The sequence below is a fragment of the Geotrypetes seraphini genome, chromosome 8 (genome assembly GCF_902459505.1).
Source record: "Geotrypetes seraphini chromosome 8, aGeoSer1.1, whole genome shotgun sequence".
Classification (NCBI taxonomy): domain Eukaryota; kingdom Metazoa; phylum Chordata; class Amphibia; order Gymnophiona; family Dermophiidae; genus Geotrypetes; species Geotrypetes seraphini.
This window is the reverse complement of record NC_047091.1, coordinates 50,346,265-50,368,119: the sequence shown is the minus strand read 5'-3', so window position 1 is coordinate 50,368,119 and position 21,855 is coordinate 50,346,265. Positions and strand designations below refer to the sequence as shown.

At 44.0% G+C, this 21,855-nt stretch overlaps 1 protein-coding gene across 1 annotated transcript in view; it reads left to right on the top strand.

The window, feature by feature from the left end:
* Positions 1-21,855, top strand: part of LOC117365450 (HHIP-like protein 1) — a 70,115-nt gene that overhangs the window by 17,328 nt on the left and 30,932 nt on the right. The window contains exons 3-4 of the mRNA XM_033955926.1: positions 2,147-2,290; positions 6,054-6,382. Of these exons, the coding sequence (XP_033811817.1) occupies positions 2,147-2,290; positions 6,054-6,382 (473 nt within the window). The remainder of the gene's footprint in view (positions 1-2,146; positions 2,291-6,053; positions 6,383-21,855) is intronic.

The window sequence follows — 21,855 nt, the reverse complement described above, 5'->3', positions numbered from 1 at the left end:
TGTTTGATAACTGGTGGTTTTTGTTAGAGTTGTATGTTTGATATCACCCCCGTTCCTCTATTGTGGAAGGTATTTTGTAACAACAAAACACTATACACAAACCATATCACAATGGCACTAAGTCACAGGACATGAAGAGCTATAATCTCATGTGTAAAAACACTACACTGTAATTACTATGCTGGCTCCTAAAACACCAATACACTACCTTAGTTAAAAAAATACCAAACCAAAACCAGATCTCTATGTAGATACTACATGCTAGCAGAATACTGCATCTTGGCCACACTTGAAAAATGCATGACACAACAAATGTATCACAAAGGACCAGAAATCAATATGAAGGGAAAAAAATACTGAACAGAAACCTCAAGAAGTCAGACTTCGTATATAGCGATACTAGAAAAATAGAAACTGAAATACAAAATATCATAGATACGCATATTCCAATTAACATATTCCAATTAATATATTCAGAATAACATACATTTTTATACCTTTGTTGTCTGAGCATTTTATTTCTCTGTTCGTTTTGGTCTCAGTGTCTCTTTTCTGCTTCTGTTTTTTTCTTGTCTTTTGTCTTTTTTTTTTTCTTGTCTTGTCAGCGTCTATCCCTCTCCACTTTCCATTCAACCCGCTTTCCTGTCTATCACCCCTCTCCTGGTCCAGCAGATCAGTGTATCTCTCCCCCTCTGGCCTCCAGGTCAATCATTTCTCCCCTTTCTTTCCCTCTCCCTTGCAGCTCACTGGTGCTCCACTATTGTACCTTGATCACAACTAGTAAAGAGGCACCATACCTTGAAAGGAGCTGCTTCAGGGCCTCGGCTCTTTCCTATGACACATTCCACTTTCTCTGATGTAACTTCCTATTCCACATGGGCAGTATGCATCAGTGAGAAGAGCTGAGGCCCTGAAGCAGTCCTGTTAAGTTGCATGGTGCTTTTCTACCAGTCAAATAGAGAACCAGTGATCCATGGAGATCAGGAGAGAGGGAGATTTGACAGTAGGTGGTGCAGTGGGACAGAGAGTAGGGGGGATCCGGGTCCTCTTGTTGAATTTTGCATTTGCAGCTGAGGAAGTTTAGTCTCTTCAAACCTCATATATATATAGGCAGGGCCGGATTTTCCTATAAGCTAACTAGGCTTCAGCCTAGGGCCTCAAGATCAAGAGGGGCCTACATTCAAATTGTTAGCAAAATTAAAATTACACTATTCTAAAAACAGTGAACACTAAAACACTGAACCGAAAATAAGGAGAAATTCTATGCTTCGGGATCGGAACCAGCTCCGGCCGCAACGGGGCGCCGACTCGGCTTCTCCCTTTCTTTTTCTCGCCCTGGGAGGAGGATCGGGGAGGGCAAGACGTCAGTCTGGAAACAGCTGGGCAAAGCCCAGCCCCGCGGGGAGAGAGGCAAAACATGGATCCGTCAGGAAAGGGCGGCCCAGACTGGCATCGGGGGTGGGGGGTGGGGGGGGTTAATGGAAGGCAGGCAGGCAGGATGGCATGGGGGGGTGTTCAATGGAAGGGGGATGGGAGGCAGGCGGGCATCGGAGGGGGGTGAGGTGAGGAAGGACGCACTGGGGGCACTATGGACATAGGAAGGGGCAATGTTGTGTGTTATGTTTGATTAGTTATTGTTACAAGTACTATATATGGTGCTGAGAATAAATGTCCAAATAAGTGTTCTTGACTTTTTTTTATTTATTATCCGTGTCACATTTTTTATAAAGGTTAGTACCAATAACAACATGTTTCATTTAACATATTGATATATATCACAGTAATGATGTATTTTATTATCTCTCATGTAATTTACAAACTTAAAAATGGGAGGTGAAAGGGCCTCATAAGTGGAATAGCCTAGGGCCTCTTTTCATCTAAATCCAGCCCTGTATATAGGGCATCTATGTGAGCTTCCCACACTAATCATGAAAAGCGATAGACTCAGATGTAACCTCTGAAAATACTTTTTCACAGAAAGATGGTAAATGTGTGGAATGTCTCTTGATGGAGGTGATGCAGATGAAAAATATATCTGAATTCAAGAAAGCTTGGGAAAAGGGAGAGGAAGGAATAGTAGATAGGCGGACTAGATAGGACATATGGTCTTTATCTGCCTTAATATTTCTATGTTGTCTGTGGCCAGGATCCTCCTGGAGGTGACGGAGCCAGCATCCAATCACAATGGTGGGCAGCTGCTTTTCAACCATGATGGCTACCTGTACATTTTCACAGGTGATGGCGGAAGGGCTGGGGACCCTTTTGGAGAATTTGGAAATGCCCAAAATAAGTAAGTCTAGAAACTTCATTTACAAATGATGAGGAAGAAGTAGGAGGAGATTGAGGTAGGTATTGATACATTCACATGGAAGGGGAAAGACAGATACCAATTGGGGTTGTGACCTCATCCAGGGTCAGTCAAACAAATACAGTTTTAAGAGGGACAACCCGGGTGGGTTCCATCATTATTTTGCATCTCTAAGGGGGGTTGCACAATTACATTTGACCATGATCATGGGGTCACAGCCATAAAAATATTAACAGCCAATGAGATAAAGCCTCCCAGCCCCCAAGAGCACAAGCAGGGAGCATTACTGCCAGGATAGAAAGTCCTGGGCTAGGACTCCCCAGTTAAGACAAGTTTATTTATTTATATTCCATTCTATCATAACATTTCTAGATGGATTCCAATTCAACATACACAATTTTAAGGCCATACAATCTCATCTAAAAACATCCCCCCCTATTAAGCTGCATTAAAGCTTTCTACCACAGCCCAGAGCACTAAATGCTTTGACAGCATCCCAGGCTGTGTTAAAAACATCTCTCATGGCTTAGTAAAAGAGGGCCATTATACATGATTACATTTGGCAAAGTTTCTAAACATTGTATATGTTTTTAATGCAGAATTGCTACCCTTCAAAGCAGCAATCTCCACTATGTGGTGTGTAGGGCTTTTTTTTTTCTCAGACAATGACATTTCCACCCGTGCAGGTACATTTAACATCTTTGTGTACTTTCCTGATAGAAATGAGCCGCAGGTTCAGATTAAATGCCTCCATAAACTGGGAGGAGGGAGTAGAGTGAAAAAGGTTTACATTCAGTGGCTTAGTAAGGGGGGAGGGGGGGCGTCGTCTTGGTGAGGACACAGGCACGCATCCTCCTCTCTGCCCCGTCCCCCTCTGCCATGCATGCTCGCCGCTTCCATTCCCCTGGCGCGAGTAGCAACCTCCAACCTGCTATCATGCCAGCGTCCGCTCATCCTCTGATGTCACTTCCTGGACCCGTGTCTAGGAAGTGACATCATAGGAAGAGCTAACGCTGGCATGATAACAGCTTGGGGGTTGCTGCTCGTGCCAGGAACATTACAGAGGTACAGGGGAAGGGAAGCAGTGCACGTGTGGCACCTCACATCCTCACTCCACCACTGTTTACATTTATTATATGCAGGTGCTTTCTCTGTCCCTACTGAACTCAGTCTAACTATTTGTACCTGGGGCAATGGAGGATTAAGTGACTTGCTCAGAATCACAAAGAACTACAGTAAGAATTAAACCCAGTTCCCAGGTTCTTCGCCCACTGAGCTAACTCTTCCATTCCTTAAAGCTCAGTGCAGACCATTTGGATAAATAAGCAGTATATAAATAAAAATAAATAAATCTGTAACTTAATCAGATGTGTCCTGACTTTGACACAGATTGCTGTGGTTCTTGAGTCCCATTAAACCAAACTCTGCTGCGAGGTTGAACACCAGCTAATTCAGTTTATTAGTGCAATGGCGGCATCTGGTGGTGGAAATTCAGTATTGCATAGTTTCTTTTTGGAGCATATTTCTGAAGCCATAGGTTGCCCATAAAAGAAAAGGGGAGGAGCAGCAATTATTTTTCCAGTTTAGAGGTCACTCAAAAAGCCTTCAGCTGATGGCTAATTATACAGCTCCCAGTAGAAATTCCAGAGTGAAAACAAGGATATTCCAGAGATCAAATCCTCAGGGTTTCCACATCCCTAGATTAAATCCACTATAAGCATTCATCATGTGTCAAACTAGGTCCTACAAGTTTATTATTAGCAACACCAAGACTAGGACAGAGTCTAGAACAGGGAGGATTTGTGGGAAGCGCAGAATCAAAAATAATTTTAGAGGGGGCAAAATCGTTCCCTTCCTCTGACCCTGTCCTTGTCGCCTTAACATTATTAATATGTACATAACAGTTTTTAATGAAACCAACAGGAGCAAATAAGGTCCCATGTTCTGCAAACCAAAGGACAAAGTGGGGCTTGTGTGGAATCAGGATTCAAAATCAACTTTAATAATAACAGAAACGTTCAATCCGATTCTCTCTCATATAGATGAAGAGTCTGTGTCACATCTCTCATCCACAGTGATTGAATCCTTTTCAGGATAAATATTTGTTTACCAAAGTGTGTTTCATTACTCACCTTTAATTTAATTGAACAGAGAACAAATCGATGCACCATGAATTCTTTGAAAGACCTCTCATGCATATTCATTAGGGCTATCCTGAAAACCCGACTGGCTGGTGGCCCTCCAGGACAGGGTTGGGAACCACTCTTTTAAACTTTCAGATATTACAGCCACTGTTCGATATATAGGAGCCCAGGACAGAAACATGGAAGGGGGACCAAAAGCACATCTTCAGGCATTGCTTCATAAGAGTTGCCATACTGGGACACGCTGAAGGTCCATCAAGCCCAGTGGACATTCCAGGTCACAAGTACTGCGGCAAGATACCAAGGAGTAAAATAGATGTTATGCTGCTTATCCTAGTAGGTCTGAGATAGGCATGGAGCCCACTGTCACAAGGAGGCCCAAGGCAATATGTTTTGGTTGAGATTAAGCCTTCTCCTGTAACACTGACCCTACCAGATTCCAAGATTAACATGCACTAATCCTTCATAGGGTAGGCAGGATATAAGTTTAAATATTTGCAGTACAAAGCTTGTGGGTCTCTCCCTCCACAGCCAGGTGTTTTTTTAATGGAAAAATTATCCGTATGTTCGTCCTTCCCCCTATTTTTATTGTAAATCGCTTAGTAGTTTCAGTAAGCGATTATATAACATTTTATTAAAAACTTGAAACTTGAGTCTGGGCCCCTCCGTGCTGCCAGTCTGTGCTGTAACCAGAGCCCTGCAGGGCTGTCCCAGGACTGTCAATCAATGCTGGAACCTGAACTCACCCAAGCAGTGCCAGTCTGTATTGTAGCACCAGTGACCATAGGCATCGCAACAGGGGAGGCCACAGGGGCCATGGCCTCCCCAAAAACTGGCGGTCGATGGTTGGCGCCCACTCTCCCACCCATTTCCCAATGCTATACTTTATTTCTTCATGGCAGCCACCTTGCAGAGTGAACAAGTAGGCCTGCCTCAGAAACCTTCATTCTACTTATGGGGGCAAGCCTGCTCATTGATACTGCGTGGCGGCTGCCCCGAAGATTTAAAGTACACTTCTCCCTCCATATTCGCAGTTTCTGTACTTGCGATTTTGATTATTTGCGGTTTTTATTTTTCCCCCTCCTCCCCCAAATTACATAATCCATGAGTGCTGATAAAAATTTTGGTGCTTTTTTCCGAGCACTAATTCCCAGCTTGCACAGAAAAAATCGCTTTCTTCACCATGTTTTGCCTCTCCTTCAAGCACAGGCTATGTCTCCTACCATTTATTTGCGGTTTCACCATATTCACGATAATTTTTAATAGAAAACCGCAAATAACAGATGAAAAAGTTATTCTCGGTTTTTCTGTATTTGCGGGTCTGTTAATCCCCTATCACCGCGAATATGGAGGGAGAAGCGTATGTTGCCAGGAGGAGGTAGAGGATGGAGTTGGGAGCTGGTGAAGGATCATGCTGCAGGATTCCGCTGGGGCCAGGGTGGAGTCCCAAACCAAGTAGTGTTCCGTTGCCAATGCCTCTGACCATAGGAGCCAGCTTTGTTCCATTCAGCAAGCTGTTCCGCTTGTGTCCAGGGAGAGGTAATTTGTATTATGTTTTGCACCCCTTATGTCTCTGACCATTTATTCTTGGGTTTCCCTAGGTCTTCCCTTCTGGGCAAGGTCTTGCGTATCGATGTGAATGGCAACAACAAGGGCCCACCATACAGGATCCCATTGGACAACCCCTTTGTGCATGAACCCCAGGCAAGGCCAGAAGTGTATGCTTATGGGCTGAGGAACCCTTGGCGCTGTTCTGTTGATCGTGGTGATCTGACCTCAGGAGCAGACCGAGGACGCATTCTCTGTGGAGATGTGGGACAGAACAAGTATGAGGAAGTGGATGTGATCGCAAAGGGAGGGAATTTCGGTTGGCGAGCCAAAGAAGGTTTCTTCTGCTATGACAAGGGGCTGTGTGATAACTCCTCCCTCGGTAAGAGACAAACCTTAGTTCAGCAGCAACTCCTGAGGCACATCCAAAACTGCTTCTCCTGTGCAGTTTCCATTCAGATATAGGGCCGTCATGCTTCTCTGTTTCTGCCCTGCTCCATCTGGAGCCTGCCCTGATCTCTGCTCCACCTACTTGCCAGCTAGCCAATAAGCGTTTGTCTCCCATAATGCAGTGGGAGGAACAGGATATTTTTTCAAATTGGGGGAAAAGCCAAGAAGCAGATTGGCAGCTATATTTATAGTGGACCCTCATCAAATATTCTTTGAGACCACCACAGTGATTATTTTCTGTTGATTCTGTGAAACATGGGCATGAAAGCACTGAGAGGCTGATGCAAAAAGCTGTGTGTTAGAGCCATGCTCTGATGACTTGAGCACATGACTTCCGATAACAGTAAAAACTAATGGCATACCAACTACCAAAACGTGAAAGAAAAAAGGAGTGGGGAAGGGACACAGTCAACCAACCTCACAAAAAGGTTTTGTTAGACCTGCATATTTTTGTGTATAAGTCGTATATGTATCAGTTCTTTGTATATTTTTAATAAATTGATGGTCCCTGAAGTGGGTTGACTGTGTCCCTTCCCCCCACTCCTTTTCTGTTTTACATTTTTATACTTGGGGTTGTGTTTCTTTTGTGTTGTGGGATTTATATACCAACTACCAACACATTAAAAAGTGTACACTGTCGGAACAAAGAGCACACATTGTGACTGTAAAGTGCAGTTGTTTGCTACTGAAGAACAACAACAAAAAGAAATCTCCCTTCTTGGCAGTATGTGAGTGGTGGTTGGCTTGTTATTTCATGCTTGGAATACAAGCAGGGATCTCAAAGTCCCTCCTTGAGGGCCGCAATCCAGTCGGGTTTTCAGGATTTCCCCAATGAATATGCATTGAAAGCAGTGCATGCACATAGATCTCATGCATATTCATTGGGGAAATCCTGAAAACCCGACTGGATTGCGGCCCTCAAGGAGGGACTTTGAGACCCCTGGATTACAGTAATGCACTATACAAAGGAATCACTAAGAAAGAAACAAAACGTCTTCAAATTATTCAAAACACTGCCATTAAAATTATTTCAAAAGCACGTAAATACGATCATGTCACACCTCTTTTGATCAACGCTCACTGGCTTCCTATAGAACAGGGGTAGGGAACTCCGGTCCTTGAGAGCCGTATTCCAGTCGGGTTTTCAGGATTTCCCCAATGAATATGCATTGAAAGCAGTGCATGCAAATAGATCTCATGCATATTCATTGGGGAAATCCTGAAAACCCGACTGGAATACGGCTCTCGAGGACCGTAGTTCCCTACCTCTGCTATAGAACATCGAATTTCCTGTAAAATAATGTTGCTAACTTACAAGACCAAACCTTTAGGCCAACCTGATTTCATTAACAGGCTATTGATCCCCTATACCCCCCATCGTACTTTGCGTTCATCTAATCAAAACTTGCTATCCATCCCTTCTTTAAGATACATTAACACTCTGCTCACTAGCATTTTTTCTATCAAGGCCCCTACCATCTGGAATTCAGCACCAAATTATATAAGAGAAATTACATCCCTTGATAATTTAAAAGTAATTTGAAGGCTTTTCTTTTTAAAGATGCATATGGTGTATAATAGTCCTTTTAAGGACGGTAATGGAATTCTATTCCTTGTCATCTTTTAACCTTCTAGCTTATTTTTACATAATTCTAGACCTTTTCTACTTTGTTCCCCTTCCTATTGTTTTGATCCCTCTTCCCCCTCTCTTTCTCTTCATACAAATTGTATTTCTCCCCCTCTCCATCTTGTATCGGTAAGTTTATGTTTGTCAGTGAGTTTGATTGTTTGTAATTTGTTTTTAATGTATGTTTTTACTACACTCTGTTTTTATATTATGTAAAACCGCTTTGAATTTTTAATAAGGCGGTATATCAAATTTTTAATAAACATGAAACCTTAATATTTTATTGATGACAAATCCAGAACAAAACCAAACAAATCCATAACCACACTGCAGAAATACATACAAAGATAACAAGCAAAGAACAGTATACAACAAAGAGGTAGTCATCAAGAATTTTCATATGGTGAGTGCCCCCCTCCCCACCTACAACACCCCCCCCAAAACATCCCCCAAACACAGAGACCCCCTCTCCCCCCAGCAAACACAAGAAGGCTGAACAGGCCTAAAACAATGCTCGTCCCCCCTACCCCCAATATTCTATATTAGAAAAGAGCCTCCAAAACTACCCTCAACCCCTAACCCTGTAAATAGCAGAAAACCAGGCACACTCATCGGCGAGCTGTACTCTGACACTCCCCGACAATCAAAGACCGAAGACCCCCCAAACCCCCCCCATGAGAGAACCTCCCCACCCCCCTACCAACGGATCCTCCCCCCTTTTGCAAACCAACTCCTGTAATAAAACCAAGCATTCCCACAGCCATACCACATACATACCCACTACACTCCCCCTCCCTCCCCGAACCACACCCCACTGAGTACCCACGAGCGAAAGAAAAAGAGGAAAAAAAAGAAGAGAAAAACAAAACTTTAAAAGGAATGCAAAACTAGGCTCCGAGCTCTAGGAGACAAAGGGCTCCTTTTATCAAGCTGCGGTAGGTGGTTAACACGTGGAATACCGCGCATTCAACCGCCAGCCGCGATAGTCACTAACGCCTCCATTGACGAGGCGTTAGTTTTTTGGTGTGCCGCGGGCATTAGTGCATGATGAAATATCCGACACGCTAACCCCCGTAGCGCACCTTGATAAAAGGAGCCCAAAATCTGTATGTAGGCATCCCAAATCTGCAAAAATCGCTTACGTTTAAAAGTGAGACGGGCATGCCGTTGCTCCAGTAACATCAGCCCATGAAAACGATTACGCCAGGAGGGAGAAAGTTTTTAAAAGTCTGCTACCAAATGAGGGGTCATCCCCCCCGCTAAAAAAAATATATATATATATATATATACTAGTGTTTAAGCCCATTACATTAACGGGTGCTAGAATAGATGTGTAAACTTTTAGCACAATGGGGCGCTATGGCCTTTCATTCTTTCTTTCTTTCTTTGCTTCCTGCTCCCCCTGTCCAGCAGTAGCCCTTCTCCCTTCCTTTTACCTCCCCCTGTCCAGCAGCACCCCTTCCCTGCTCCCCCTGTCCAACAGTAGCCCTTCTCCCATACTTTTACCTCCCCCCTGTCCAGTAGTACCCCTTTTCCCTTCCCTGCTCCCCCTGTCCAGCATCTGCTAGCCCAGGCAGCCTCGGGGCTTTTGCTAGGCTGGCCCGCCTCGCATTATCGAAGTAGGCCGGCCTAGCAAATGCCTCACGGCTGCTTGATGAAACCGTGGCTGCTGTCACTGCTGGTCTGGGGGTGAGAAGAGGCGTCCCGGCAGCGGCAGCGTAGTCAGAAAGCAGGAAGTCAGCCAGCGTCAGAGATCGGGGCAGGAAATCAGCTGAGGCAGGCACTGCGCATGCGCAGCACACCATCACAGAGGCACGGAACACGGAGATTGATGTGCGCATGCGCGCTAAGAGTTTTATTATAGTGGATAGATGTATATATATTCTCTGATCCCCTACCCAGAAAGGCCTTCCCATGCTCCAATTCTCTCCTGCCAAAAATGTCCTTGTTTCCTTCCCCTGTCACTACCAAAAACCTCTGGTAGTCTAATGATCCTATTATCCCCCCCCCCTCCTGAATACCCCCCAAAATGTTCCTGGTAGCTACTGGACCCCCACCCTGATCCCTTTCACACCCCAAGAAGTATCCTTGGAAGTCTAGTGATCCCCATCCCCAATTTCACATTCAATCCCCTAAAATATCTTTGGTAGTGTAGTGGATAGCCTATCCAAGCAACCCCCCTCCCCTCAGGCAGCCCAAACACCCCTCTTCTGGATATCTTGAACAAGATGCAAGAGCAATGCCCACTCGCTCCTGCCTCCATGCCACTATCTTTCTAAATAAAAGCACCTGACACTGCAGTGCATCCTGGAATGCACCACACAAGGGTCAGTCTGCCAAATAAAGGAATTGTTCCCTTATTTGGTGGTTTAGGCAGAGATTACCAAATAAGGGGAAAATTATTCAAGGTATGCAAAGGATAGTGTCTACTAGACTACCAAGGATTTATTTTTGGGGTGTTAGAGGGACTGAGGCACGAGAGGACCTTTCTTGGGGGGGGGGGGGATCAGGAGGTTACCTGGGGGTGGGATTCAGAAGATTACCTTGAGGATTGGGGCTAGGGAGACCAGAAGCACTGAGAGCAAAAGGAAAAAATAGTCATTGTAGATGGTACTGCAGAAGACTGAATCAACCCTTTTACTCTTCCTCTGATGTGGCATTAAAGCTCCTCCCTTGTGCTCTCCTCTGCATCAGAGCCAAATAGCTTCATTAACTTTCATTTTAATATGCTGTGCACCAGTGTACTATACGTGGATTTGAGCAGGATTATATTCTACAGGAAGCACCTCTGTGCATCACACACCGATAAAACTGCACACAGATATCAAGCCAACCTTGCACGTCAGTCCCTATTCTATTTATTATTTATTTTATAGCCTAAGACAGGGGTAGAGAACTCCGGTCCTCGAGCTGTATTCCAGTCGGGTTTTCAGGATTTCCCCAATGAATATGCATTGAAAGCAGTGCATGCAAATAGATCTCATGCATATTCATTGGGGAAATCCTGAAAACCCGACTGGAATACGGCTCTCGAGGACTGGAGTTCCCTACCCCTGGATATTGAACATTGAGGTACTCCAGTATTTGGTACATTGAGGTACTCCAGTATTTCTCCCAATAGGGTCACAATCTGACTAATGTAACTAGAGCAATGGAGCATTAAGTGACTTGTCCAGGGTCACAAGGAGCAGTAGAGGGCTTGAACCTTCAACCTCAGAGTGCTGAGGTTCAGCCCTAACCACTAGGCCACTCCTCCATTCAATGCCTAATAGGATCTAAGCAAGGCCTTATTTTCAGCTGCATAACAGCACCTTTTTCCTGCCTTCCAAAAATGTCATATCCACCCTATTACATTTCTCATTCAAAATCTCCCAGCTTGGGGTTTTGGGATTTTTTTTGCCCACCCCCCAATCAAACCCAGACCAGCAGGGGCTTTTTGGTCACGCGGAGGAATAATGAATAGTGTTCTTGTGAAAGATCCTCGGTAAACCTTGGCAAGATGTGCCAAAAAGGATAAAAGAATAAGGCACAGTTCATAACCAAAGATGAGAAACTAGCTCTCCTCCACATTCACATGGCAATGGACATCCAGAGATGGTAAATGTCCTTGGCTGCAAGCACACAGATCTTGTAAACGCATCCAGAATGCTTCAGGGCAGCAAAGATGGTTCTTATGCGTACTGCCGGCTTCCGCCGCTTTGAAGCCTTTCCATTAGCGCTGTGAGGGGGGATGTGGGGGGAAACACCCCCCCTCCCGCACTGCATTTACAAGTTCTCGTGCTCCCGTGGGGGGGGGGAGGTTGGGAAAAAACTCCCATTCTCCTTTCCGTTTTTGCTGTTCAGGAGTTTTCAGTGTAGTGGGGGGAGGGGTTCCCCTAAACCCCCCCCCCTAATGGGAGCATGAGGACTTGTAAATGCAGTGGAGGGGGTTATCCCCCCCTTCCCCACACACACACCCTCACAGTACTAATGGAAAGGCTTCAAAGCGGCGGCATTAATATGTCACCATGGGATTATAGGCGCCAAAATCTTTAATAGCAGGACTCCTTAATGTGTTAAATGAGGCAGATAACATAAGAACATAAGAAGCGCCATCTCCGGATCAGACCTTCAGTCCATCAAGTCCGGCGATCCGCACACGCAGAGGCACTGCCAGGTGTAGATCTGGCGTATTTTTAGTCACCCATATCTCTCTATGCCTCTCGTAAGGAGATGTGCATCTAGTTTGCTTTTAAATCCTAGGACGGTCGATTCCGCAATAACCTCCTCTGGGAGAGCATTCCAGGTGACGATCACTCTCTGCGTGAAGCAGAACTTCCTGATATTTGTTCTGGACTTGACCCCCCCTTAGCTTCAATCCTTGTCCATGTCAAATTGGACAATGTAAATAATTTTTTTTTTCTGCTCTATTTTATCAATTCCTTTCAGTATTTTGAAGGTCTCGATCATATCCCCTCGCAGTCTCCTCTTCTCAAGGGAGAACAATCTCAGTCTCTTAAGTCATTCCTCATATTCCAGTTTCTCCATACCTTTTATTAGATTTGTTGCTCGTCTCTGCACCCTCTCTAGCAGTTGGGAGACCAATGTTGGACGCAGTATTCCAAGTGTGGTCTGACCATTGCTCTATAAAGCGGCATCATGACTTTCTCCGATCTACTCGTGATTCCTTTCTTTATCATGCCTAGCATTCTATTTGCTTTCTATGCCGCCGCCGCACATTGTGCCGACGGTTTCAGGGTCCTATCTATCAGTACACCCAGGTCCTTTTCTTGTTCGCTCTTACCCAGAGTCGCACCTGACATTCTATACTCGTGTTCCTTATTCTTTCTGCCTAAATGCATTACTTTGCATTTCTCCACATTAAACTTCATCTGCCATTTCTCTGCCCATTTCTCTAACTGACACAAGTCGCTCTGGAGTTCCTCGCTATCCTTCTGCAATCTGATATATCAGATTGCAATAAGGTCATCTGACCTTCATGGCATAGCATCTTTTCACTTCTGAAACTAGAGCCATTACAAGGAGCTCAAAATGGGATGAATATAAATCAGATTTGGGTTAAGTCTCCACTTACACTACCAAATAAGGGAAAATTCCCTTACTAGTAGACTGGCTCCAAGTGATGCATCTCAGGATGTGCAGCAAGGGGTCAAGCATTGCCATTTTGGAAGATGGTGGCATGGAGGCAGGAGCAAGTAAGCACCACTCCTGCCAGTGCTTTAAAGTATGTGGAGGAAGGAAGTCTGGGTTCCCAAGAGGGATCATGGGAAGTAGGGAGGTCCATTACAGTAAACTATCAGTAAAAATTTTTGAGTGTTGGAGGGGCTCAATGAGGGGGGCTTCACTAGACTGCTAGATGTTGTTTGGTCAGGGTCAGAAGCATAAGAATAGCCTTACTGGGTCAGACCAATGGTCCATCAAGCTCAATAGCCTGTTCTCACAGTGGACAATCCAGGTCACTAGTACCTGGCCAAAACCCAAAGAGTAGCAACATTCCATGCTACCGATCCAGGGCAAGCAGAGGCTTCCCCCATGTCTATGAATTTTTTCTCCAGGAATTTGTCCAAACTGTTCTTAAAACCAGCTACGCTATCCACTTTTACCACAACCTGTGGTAATGCTGTGGTAATGCATTCCAGAGCTTAACTATTCTGAGTGAAAAAATATTTCCTCCTATTGGTTTTAAAAGTATTTCCCTGCAGTTTCATCGAGTGTCCCCTAGTCTTTGTAATTTTTGATGGAGTGAAAAATCGATCCACTTGTACCCGGTTCTACTCCTCTCAGGATTTTGTAGACTTCAATCACATCTCCCCTCATCTTTCTCTTTTCCAGAAACATCTCTGGTGGATGGGGGATTGGGACATGGGAGGGCCTTTCTTGGGGGGGGGGGGAGGATTATGGGATTTGGGGGGGAGGGTAGAAGCGACCCCTCAATCAGCAGGATGCCTTTTTAAAACTTCTCCTTTCTTGTTACTACAAGAGCCAGTCATGGCTTATGCATTAACATGAGGGGAGACTTTTTTTAGCTCTTCATAAACAAATGGCTGCATTCCATGTTACTCTGACTCAGTATAAGGAACTGCTCACTTCAACTACTTATGAGCAAACAGGATTCATTTGGTGTATTCATTTAATTAAATTTTGCTTCGCCGCCTTTTGAAAATACAGCAAGCTGGTTTAGAAAAACGAGTAAAACATAAATCCTGTTAAGAGAAAATGAGAAACACAGAGAGTTGGGTGGCTGAATAAGAGGATCAGGATCTTAAATGTAATTATTCACCTTTTCTGAGGCTCAAGGCAAGTTATTATTTTTATTTAAAAATTTATACGAAGCAGTATATGTATAAACAACACACCAAATAAGAAAATACATTTACACATCAAACATGAATTTCAAATAAAATTTAAGGCATATGAACCTCTCTGGGTCAGCAATCACACAATCAAACAGCATTTATATGTTTCTAGGAGAGAGGTTTCTTACCTGGAATTATGATACCTATAAGTATGTTTTCAAAGTCTCACTCGAGATGAAATCTAAACATGGAATCTCTCTCGTGGATTCACATAAATACTGACACATATAAGTATGTTTTCAAAAGATGTTTGAAGACATCTCTAGGTTTACACAAGCGCAATTGTCCTGTCAAAGCATTCCAGGACTGCTACTGAAAACATTGATATCCCAATATTTGCATGCAAAATGTTATATACCCTATCTAGGGCCAATCTCATAGCATGTTCAGATAAATAACTCCCCAGTAGGACAGTATAATCTCAACATATCCTGAAAACAATCAGAGACCTTATGGTATAGAGTCTGGTGTACAATGGACGATGAACTCCAATGCAACTGCGGCCTCAAAGAAGGTGAACAGAATGTTAGGCATTATCAAAAAAGGTATCACTACCAGAACCAAAGAAGTTATCCTGCCGCTATATCGGGCGATGGTGCACCCGCATCTGGAATACTGTCGCCGTACCTTAAAAAGGATATGGCGACATTTGAGAGGGTCCAGAGAAGAGCAACAAAAATGATAAAGGGCATGGAAAACCTTTCATATGCTGAGAGGCTGGAGGAACTGGGGCTCTTTTCCCTGGAAAAACGGAGACTTAGAGGGGACATGATAGAAACTTATAAGATCATAAAGGGTATAGAGAAGGTAGAGAGGGACAGATTCTTTAGACTGGCGGGGGAAACAAGAAAATTGCTCAAGAAAATTGAAGGGAGAAGGATTCAGAACAAATGCTAGGAAGTTCTTCTTCACACAGAGGGTGGTGGATACCTGGAATGCGCTTCCAGAGGAGGTGGTAGAGCAGAGTATGATTTTGGGTTTCAAAAAGGGGTTGGACATGTTCCTGAAGGAAAAGGGGATTGAAGGGTATAGTTAGAGGGGTACAATAAAGGACAAAATGTCTTAAGTAAAGGATCACTTACAGGTCACGGACCTGGGGGCCCGCCGCGGGAGCAGACTGCTGGGCACGAAGGACCTATGGTCTGACTCGGCAGAGGCGATGCTTATGTTCTTAACTGCTTCAGGATTGGTGTGATGTGAGTCCGCCGGGAAACCCCTGAAATCAATATTGCTGCAGAATTCATTAGTACTTGTAATGCCTTCTGTTTTGTCTTTGCCAAGACAGAGTGTATTGCAGTAATCTAGCTTACCCAAAATAAGTGTTTGGACCACAGTTCAGAAATCATACGGCAGCAACATTGGCGTCAACCTATACAGCATATGCAATTGCTCATAACCAGATTGAATAGTTTTCAAGATTTGGTGCTCCATTGTCAATGCAGAGTCCAACCATACCCCCAATACCAGCAATGCCTTTTTCACAATTGACTCTTTCCCCAGCACATTTAAGTGCTCTGGGTTAGTCTGTCCATTGTCTCTCCCTACTAACTATACATATCATGCCAACTCAATACTTTGAATATCATTACCAATGGGAAAAAAGAACAGTATTTTATTTAATTCATTTATTTCAATTTATATTCCATCCTCCCAGAAAGCTCAGGGTGGGTTACAAAGAACATAGATAGTTGCAATGGGCATAGGAAAGTACGGTACAAAACTGTAGGATACAAGGCAACATATACAGAGGCGAATCTGTGTAAAACACAGCAGATAAAAATAGGAAGCCTATCTAAAGCAAAGGGGACAGACAGTTAGGAAGGAGGAAAGAGGTTCATACTATAAGGAGCTTATCAGTAGCAGGATGGAGGGACAACAATACTGTAGGCTGAATAATGATGCTTGGGACATTTCTAATTGAGTTAGTTCGGTTTTATGTGTTTTTTGAATAGAAGGGTTTTAATTTCTTTTTTGAAGGTTTTGTAGTCTGTGGTCGAGGTCAATAGAGGTTGTAGAGTTGGAAGGTCAAGTGTTGCAGCTCGAGTGGTTAGAAGGTTGTCGTACAGTTTTTTTCTTTTGACATTTTTGGTTGGAGGGTGTGTGAAGGGTGCGTGGGTTCTCCTATGTCTGGCTGAGGTGGATTGAATTAGTTAATTGATCCAATAGGCTGGGCTGTCTCTGTTTTTTGCTTTAAAATAGTAGGCAGTAAAATTTGAAGTGTACTCTCGCTTGTATTGGGAGACAATGTGAGTTGTGGTATGCCTCTGTGATGTGGTTCAATTTCTTCAGTGAGTAGACCAGTTTTAGGGCTTTGTTTTGTATTGTTTATAGTTGTTTTATCATGGCTGCTGTGCAGGGGAGATACAGTATGTTGCAGTGATCTATGAGACCTAGGATTAGGGATTGCACCAACTATAAAGAGTTTTACCTCATGCAAAATTGTCATTTCTTTAATAGAAACATAGAAGATGACGGCAGAAAAGGGCTACAGCCCATCAAGTCTGCCCACTCTGCTTACCCACCTCCTGTCTATGCCCTAATGACCCAATTTCCTTATCTTGACCCTCGTAAGGATCCCACATGGGTATCCCATTTATTCTTAAAATCTGGTACGCTGTCTGCCTCGATCACTGGAAGCTTGTTCCAATGATCAACCACTCTCTCTGTGAAGAAATACTTTCTGGTGTCGCCATGAAATTTTCAGCCCCTGAGTTTGAGCGGGTGCCCTCTTGTGGCCGAGGGTCCCTTGAGAAAGAAAATATCATCTTCCACTTCGACAAGTCCCGTGAGGTACTTAAATGTTTCGATCATGTCTCCCCTCTCCCTACGTTCCTCGAGAGTGTAGAGCTGCAATTTGTTCAGTCTCTCTTCGTACGAGAAGACATTAACTATTTTTTTTCAGAGGCCCTCCAAATACCTACAAATCCAAAATGTGGCCCTGCAAAGGGTTTGAGTTTGAGACCACTGCTCTAAGCTGAGCGGGAGTTCTCCAATTTCATTGCCACCAGTAGGGGGTGGTACTTCAATATTGTGATTTCAATCACTAGAGACAGACAGGTTCCCTGGAGTCTGACAGAGCTTGACTGTTTCTCACTATTAAAAATGCAAAAGTGAATTAGCACACCCTCTCCCTCCCCCCCCCAGCAGAACTTTAGGTGAAGAACTATGCATTCACTCTATTTTTCAAGGCAGAGTAACCAGAAAACATGTTTTTCATTGCTATTAGTTTGTACATTTAATTATGGAAAAAAATATGTATATTTTATTTTATGACTTCAACTCTGCTGGTTATACCAGTTGTTCTCTTCCTTCATCTCCAATCTTCCCCTTTTGCTCTTCACACTGCCAACCAGCTCCATGGGTCAGGTTCACTTTTACAATGACTTACAGCAAGGGGGCTATTTAGATGACAAATGTGCTTTAGCATAGAGATGTTAAAAGAACAAAGAAGCTACAGTTTTATAAATTAACATGCTCTCTAATAATGATCTCACACTATTTGTGGTCATTTTTAAACACAGATTTAGTGCATTTCCTGTTAACCCTTTCAGGACCAAGGGACATATTTGTCCCATAACTTTAAAATCCTATAAATTTTGATTGGGATAGTCTACAGTTCTAAATTTGATATGTACGGATTCCATATGATACTGCCTTTATGTAAACAAACTGGTTCCGACATTCATTCATTAGCGTCGTTGCCAGACTGACGAGAAGATTCACTTGCCACAGTGTCCATAAGCCAGAAGTGTGATTTTTTTTAAATAAAAATAATGATTTTTCACAAAAAAAATCAATTTTTTGGCATCTGCAAGCCCTTTTTACCATAAAAATGTCGTCAAAACCACAAAAATTGGCCTACGATCCTTATGGTCCTGAAAGGGTTAAGTGGTGTTTTGAGGCCTGATTCACTAACCTGCCCGATCATGTCTGATCCGTGGCAGGCCGACAAATTTTCAATGCATCCTCATGCAAATGGGGGTGATCAGAGGCACGCCCCCCCACCAACCGCATGGATCGCTGGAGAGCAATCCTTGAGCATGTGCAGACCATCTTCTTTGCCTGTAGATGGTCTGTGCATGCTCACCGTGAAGGAAGAGCTGGAGCCTCTTTTTTAAAAAATAATACAGAGCTGAAAACTTTCGCGAGCCCGTGGTTTTAACCAGCGAGTTGAAAGCGGGGCTGCACCGCGGGTTAAAACCACGGTGTCGGGGCAGAGAGCAGGGGTGGCAAGAGCAGGAGAATCGGGCAGAGAGCAGGGTTTTTGCACAAGCGACTGTTCCCAGCTGTCGCTTGTTTTTTGATCGGGCAGCCCAGTCGGTGTTCCTAAAATTGTTTTGTGAATCGCATCCTTCCTACTTTGCCTGCTGTTTCCCCTCATTTGCATGCGCGGATCGCAGGATGATCGGCACAGAGGTTAGTGAATTGGGTTAGAGGAAAATCGGGTTGGCACACGATCGCAAACTCGATCGGTGGGCTTAGTGAATCTAGTCATTAGTATGCTTGTTAAATTTTTAGCATTAAGATTAGGGGGTAAGTCTCTATAGCTCACTTGAAGTTAAGGCACCGGGATGATGCATACTGAATGCAAATTCTATATTGGCATTGTAGATGGAATTTTTGATATGTCATGATTACTGGGTTCCCACTCAATTGCTTTTTCGGCTTCACTCTCAATCTCTCGCACTCTTTTTTTCACTATTTGACATCCAAATAGGTTTGTCAGGGACAATACTTTCTGATTTATTTTCACAGCTTTCCTTTACTATTATATTTGATACTTTTACAGAACAATATTTTCTAAATAACTATGGGCTAGATTCACAAAGCAAACCGATCGTGTACCGATCAGTTTGCGACCCTTTAGTGACCCCGGCCCGATTAACTTACCTGTCTTCCGACCATCCTCCGATCCGCGCATGCAAATGAGGGCAACGACATGGCAAAGTAGGCAGCGACGCGATTCACTAAACAAAACCCTGCAACACCAACTGGGCTGGCTGATCAAAAAAAAGCGATTGCTGAGGACCAGTCACTGAAGCCCTTTGCGACTGCCCTGCTCTCTGCCCTATCAGCCCCGATCTGCCTGCCCCAAAGTCCTGCCTACCCCAAACGCCTGCAGCCCGATCTCTTCTGCCACCCCGATTCTCCCACCCTTCCCTGTGAGTGCACAAAACTCTTCCCTTAAGAAGAGGGAACAGTAGTGTCCCAGCGAGTCCTACACCCGTCTCTCGGTCTCTCTCAAGCCCCTCGTCCCGCCAAGATTTTAGGGCTAGATTCCCCGTAGTGCAAGCCCGTGGTTTTAATCCGCGGGCTTAAGCGGGTTAAAACCACGGGCTCCAAACGTCCTGTTTCACATTCCCTTTCCCTCTGCCCTAGGAAAAAAAAGTTAAGTTAAAAAAAAAATGACCCTGGCTCGAACGGGCATGCGCAGACCATCTACAGATGGTCTGCACATGTGTGCGGATCGCACAACAGTGATCCGTGCAAGCAGATGGGGGCGTTCCTCCTATTGCCCCCATCTGCATATTTTTCCTTTCAGAATTCATCAGACCTGCCCGGATCGTGCCCGAATCGGTTAGTGAATCCTGGCCTATATGATTGTCAAAATGATGGGCTGCAACACTTTTTGGCTAGATTGGTAGCTAGCTTTCTAGGCTTTTACAATTTTGTACATTTTCTTTGTTCAATAAAATGATCACCATGCACTTATCCACCCCTCTTTAGTCTCTCCAATCTCTCACTTTTCTTCAAGTGAGCCTTTCTCCTAAATTCAAAGGAACTCCTAACAGGGGATTGAATGTGTATTTGTCAGTTACACCTCTCTAAAACTATCAGTTTAGGGGGTCCTTTTACTAAGGCGTGCTAACCGTTTTAGCATTCGCTAATCTATTTAGCATGCGCTAAAGATTATAATAATAATAATAACTTTATTTTTCTATACCGCCACAATCTTGTGACTTCTAGGCGGTTTACAATCAAGATAGCTGGACATTCAGCGAAATACAATAAGCAAATATTCAGAGGAGATACAGTGAGCAGAGATTTTAAGAAAGCAAGAAAATAGAAATACAAATTGCTGAGCAAGAGTTTAAGATGTATATTTTGGTGGGTGATGTCCGAGAGGCCCTGTTAGGAATGGGCCGCATGTTTTAGAAAATAACAACGAACAATTACGATAAGATAACAGTTTATAAGTATCACAGTGTCGTGAAATTCAAGTGGACTGAGGAGGGGGGGGAAAGATTTGGGAGAGCGGGTCAATTGTTTAGGTATTTCAGGAACAGGTACGTTTTTAGGCGCTTCCTGAATTCCCCGTAGGTAGTGGGTGAAAGCAGTTGATCTAGGTCTTTACCCCATAGGGCTGCTTGGTGAGAGAGAAGGTGTTCGTGGTGTTTTTATAATTTGCAACCTTTAACTGGAGGGGAAATGAATTTTGAGTGTGTGTTTCTCTTGCGCTTGTTGTTAGTAAATGAGAAAAGGTCCCATATGTACTTGGGGGCGAGTCCATATAGTACTTTGAAGCAGAGGCAGGCAAATTTAAACTTTACTCGTGCTTCCGTTGGCAGCCAGTGCAACTGCCAATAATAAGGTGTCACGTGATCGAATTTCTTCAACCCGAAGATAAGTCTGACCGCAGCATTCTGCATTATTTGAAGATGTCTCATATTCTTTTGGGAGATTGCTAGATAGGCGATGTTGCAGTAGTCAAGTTGACCCAGTACGAGGGATTGCACTAGGATTCTGAATGCTGACGTATCGAAGTATGATCTAATGGATCTGAGTTTCCAGAGAGTAAGAAAACCCTTCTGAATAGGGAGTCCTTCATAGTTAGGCATTGGTCTAGAGCAGGGGTGTCCAATGTCGGTCCTCGAGGGCCGCAATCCAGTCGGGTTTTCAGGATTTCCCCAATGAATAGGCATTGAAAGCAGTGCATGCACATAGATCTCATGCATACTCATTGGGGAAATCCTGAAAACCCGACTGGATTGCGGCCCTCGAGGACCGACATTGGACACCCCTGGTCTAGAGTAACGCCTAATATCTTCATGGTGGGCTGGATGGGATAGTTGAGTTTATTGATGCATAATGGGGTTTTATTGTCAAGTGGGTGAGGGGAGGCAACGAAGAATTTTGTTTTTTCTGGGTTAAGTTTGAGCTTGAAATCTGTCATCCATTGTTCCATCTCATTTATGGCATCGGATGCCTTGGGAATGGTTTCCGAGATAAAGTTAGCGAATGGGATGATGATCGTAAAGTCGTCTGCGTAGCTGAATAATTTTATCCCTAGTTGGGTTAGTTTCACACCTAATGAGGACATGTAGATATTGAAAAGCAGTGGGAAAGCGGTGACTCTTGTGGTACTCCGGATGAGTTGCTCCAGGTATTGGAGTGATCGTTATTAAAGCGTACCTGGTAAGA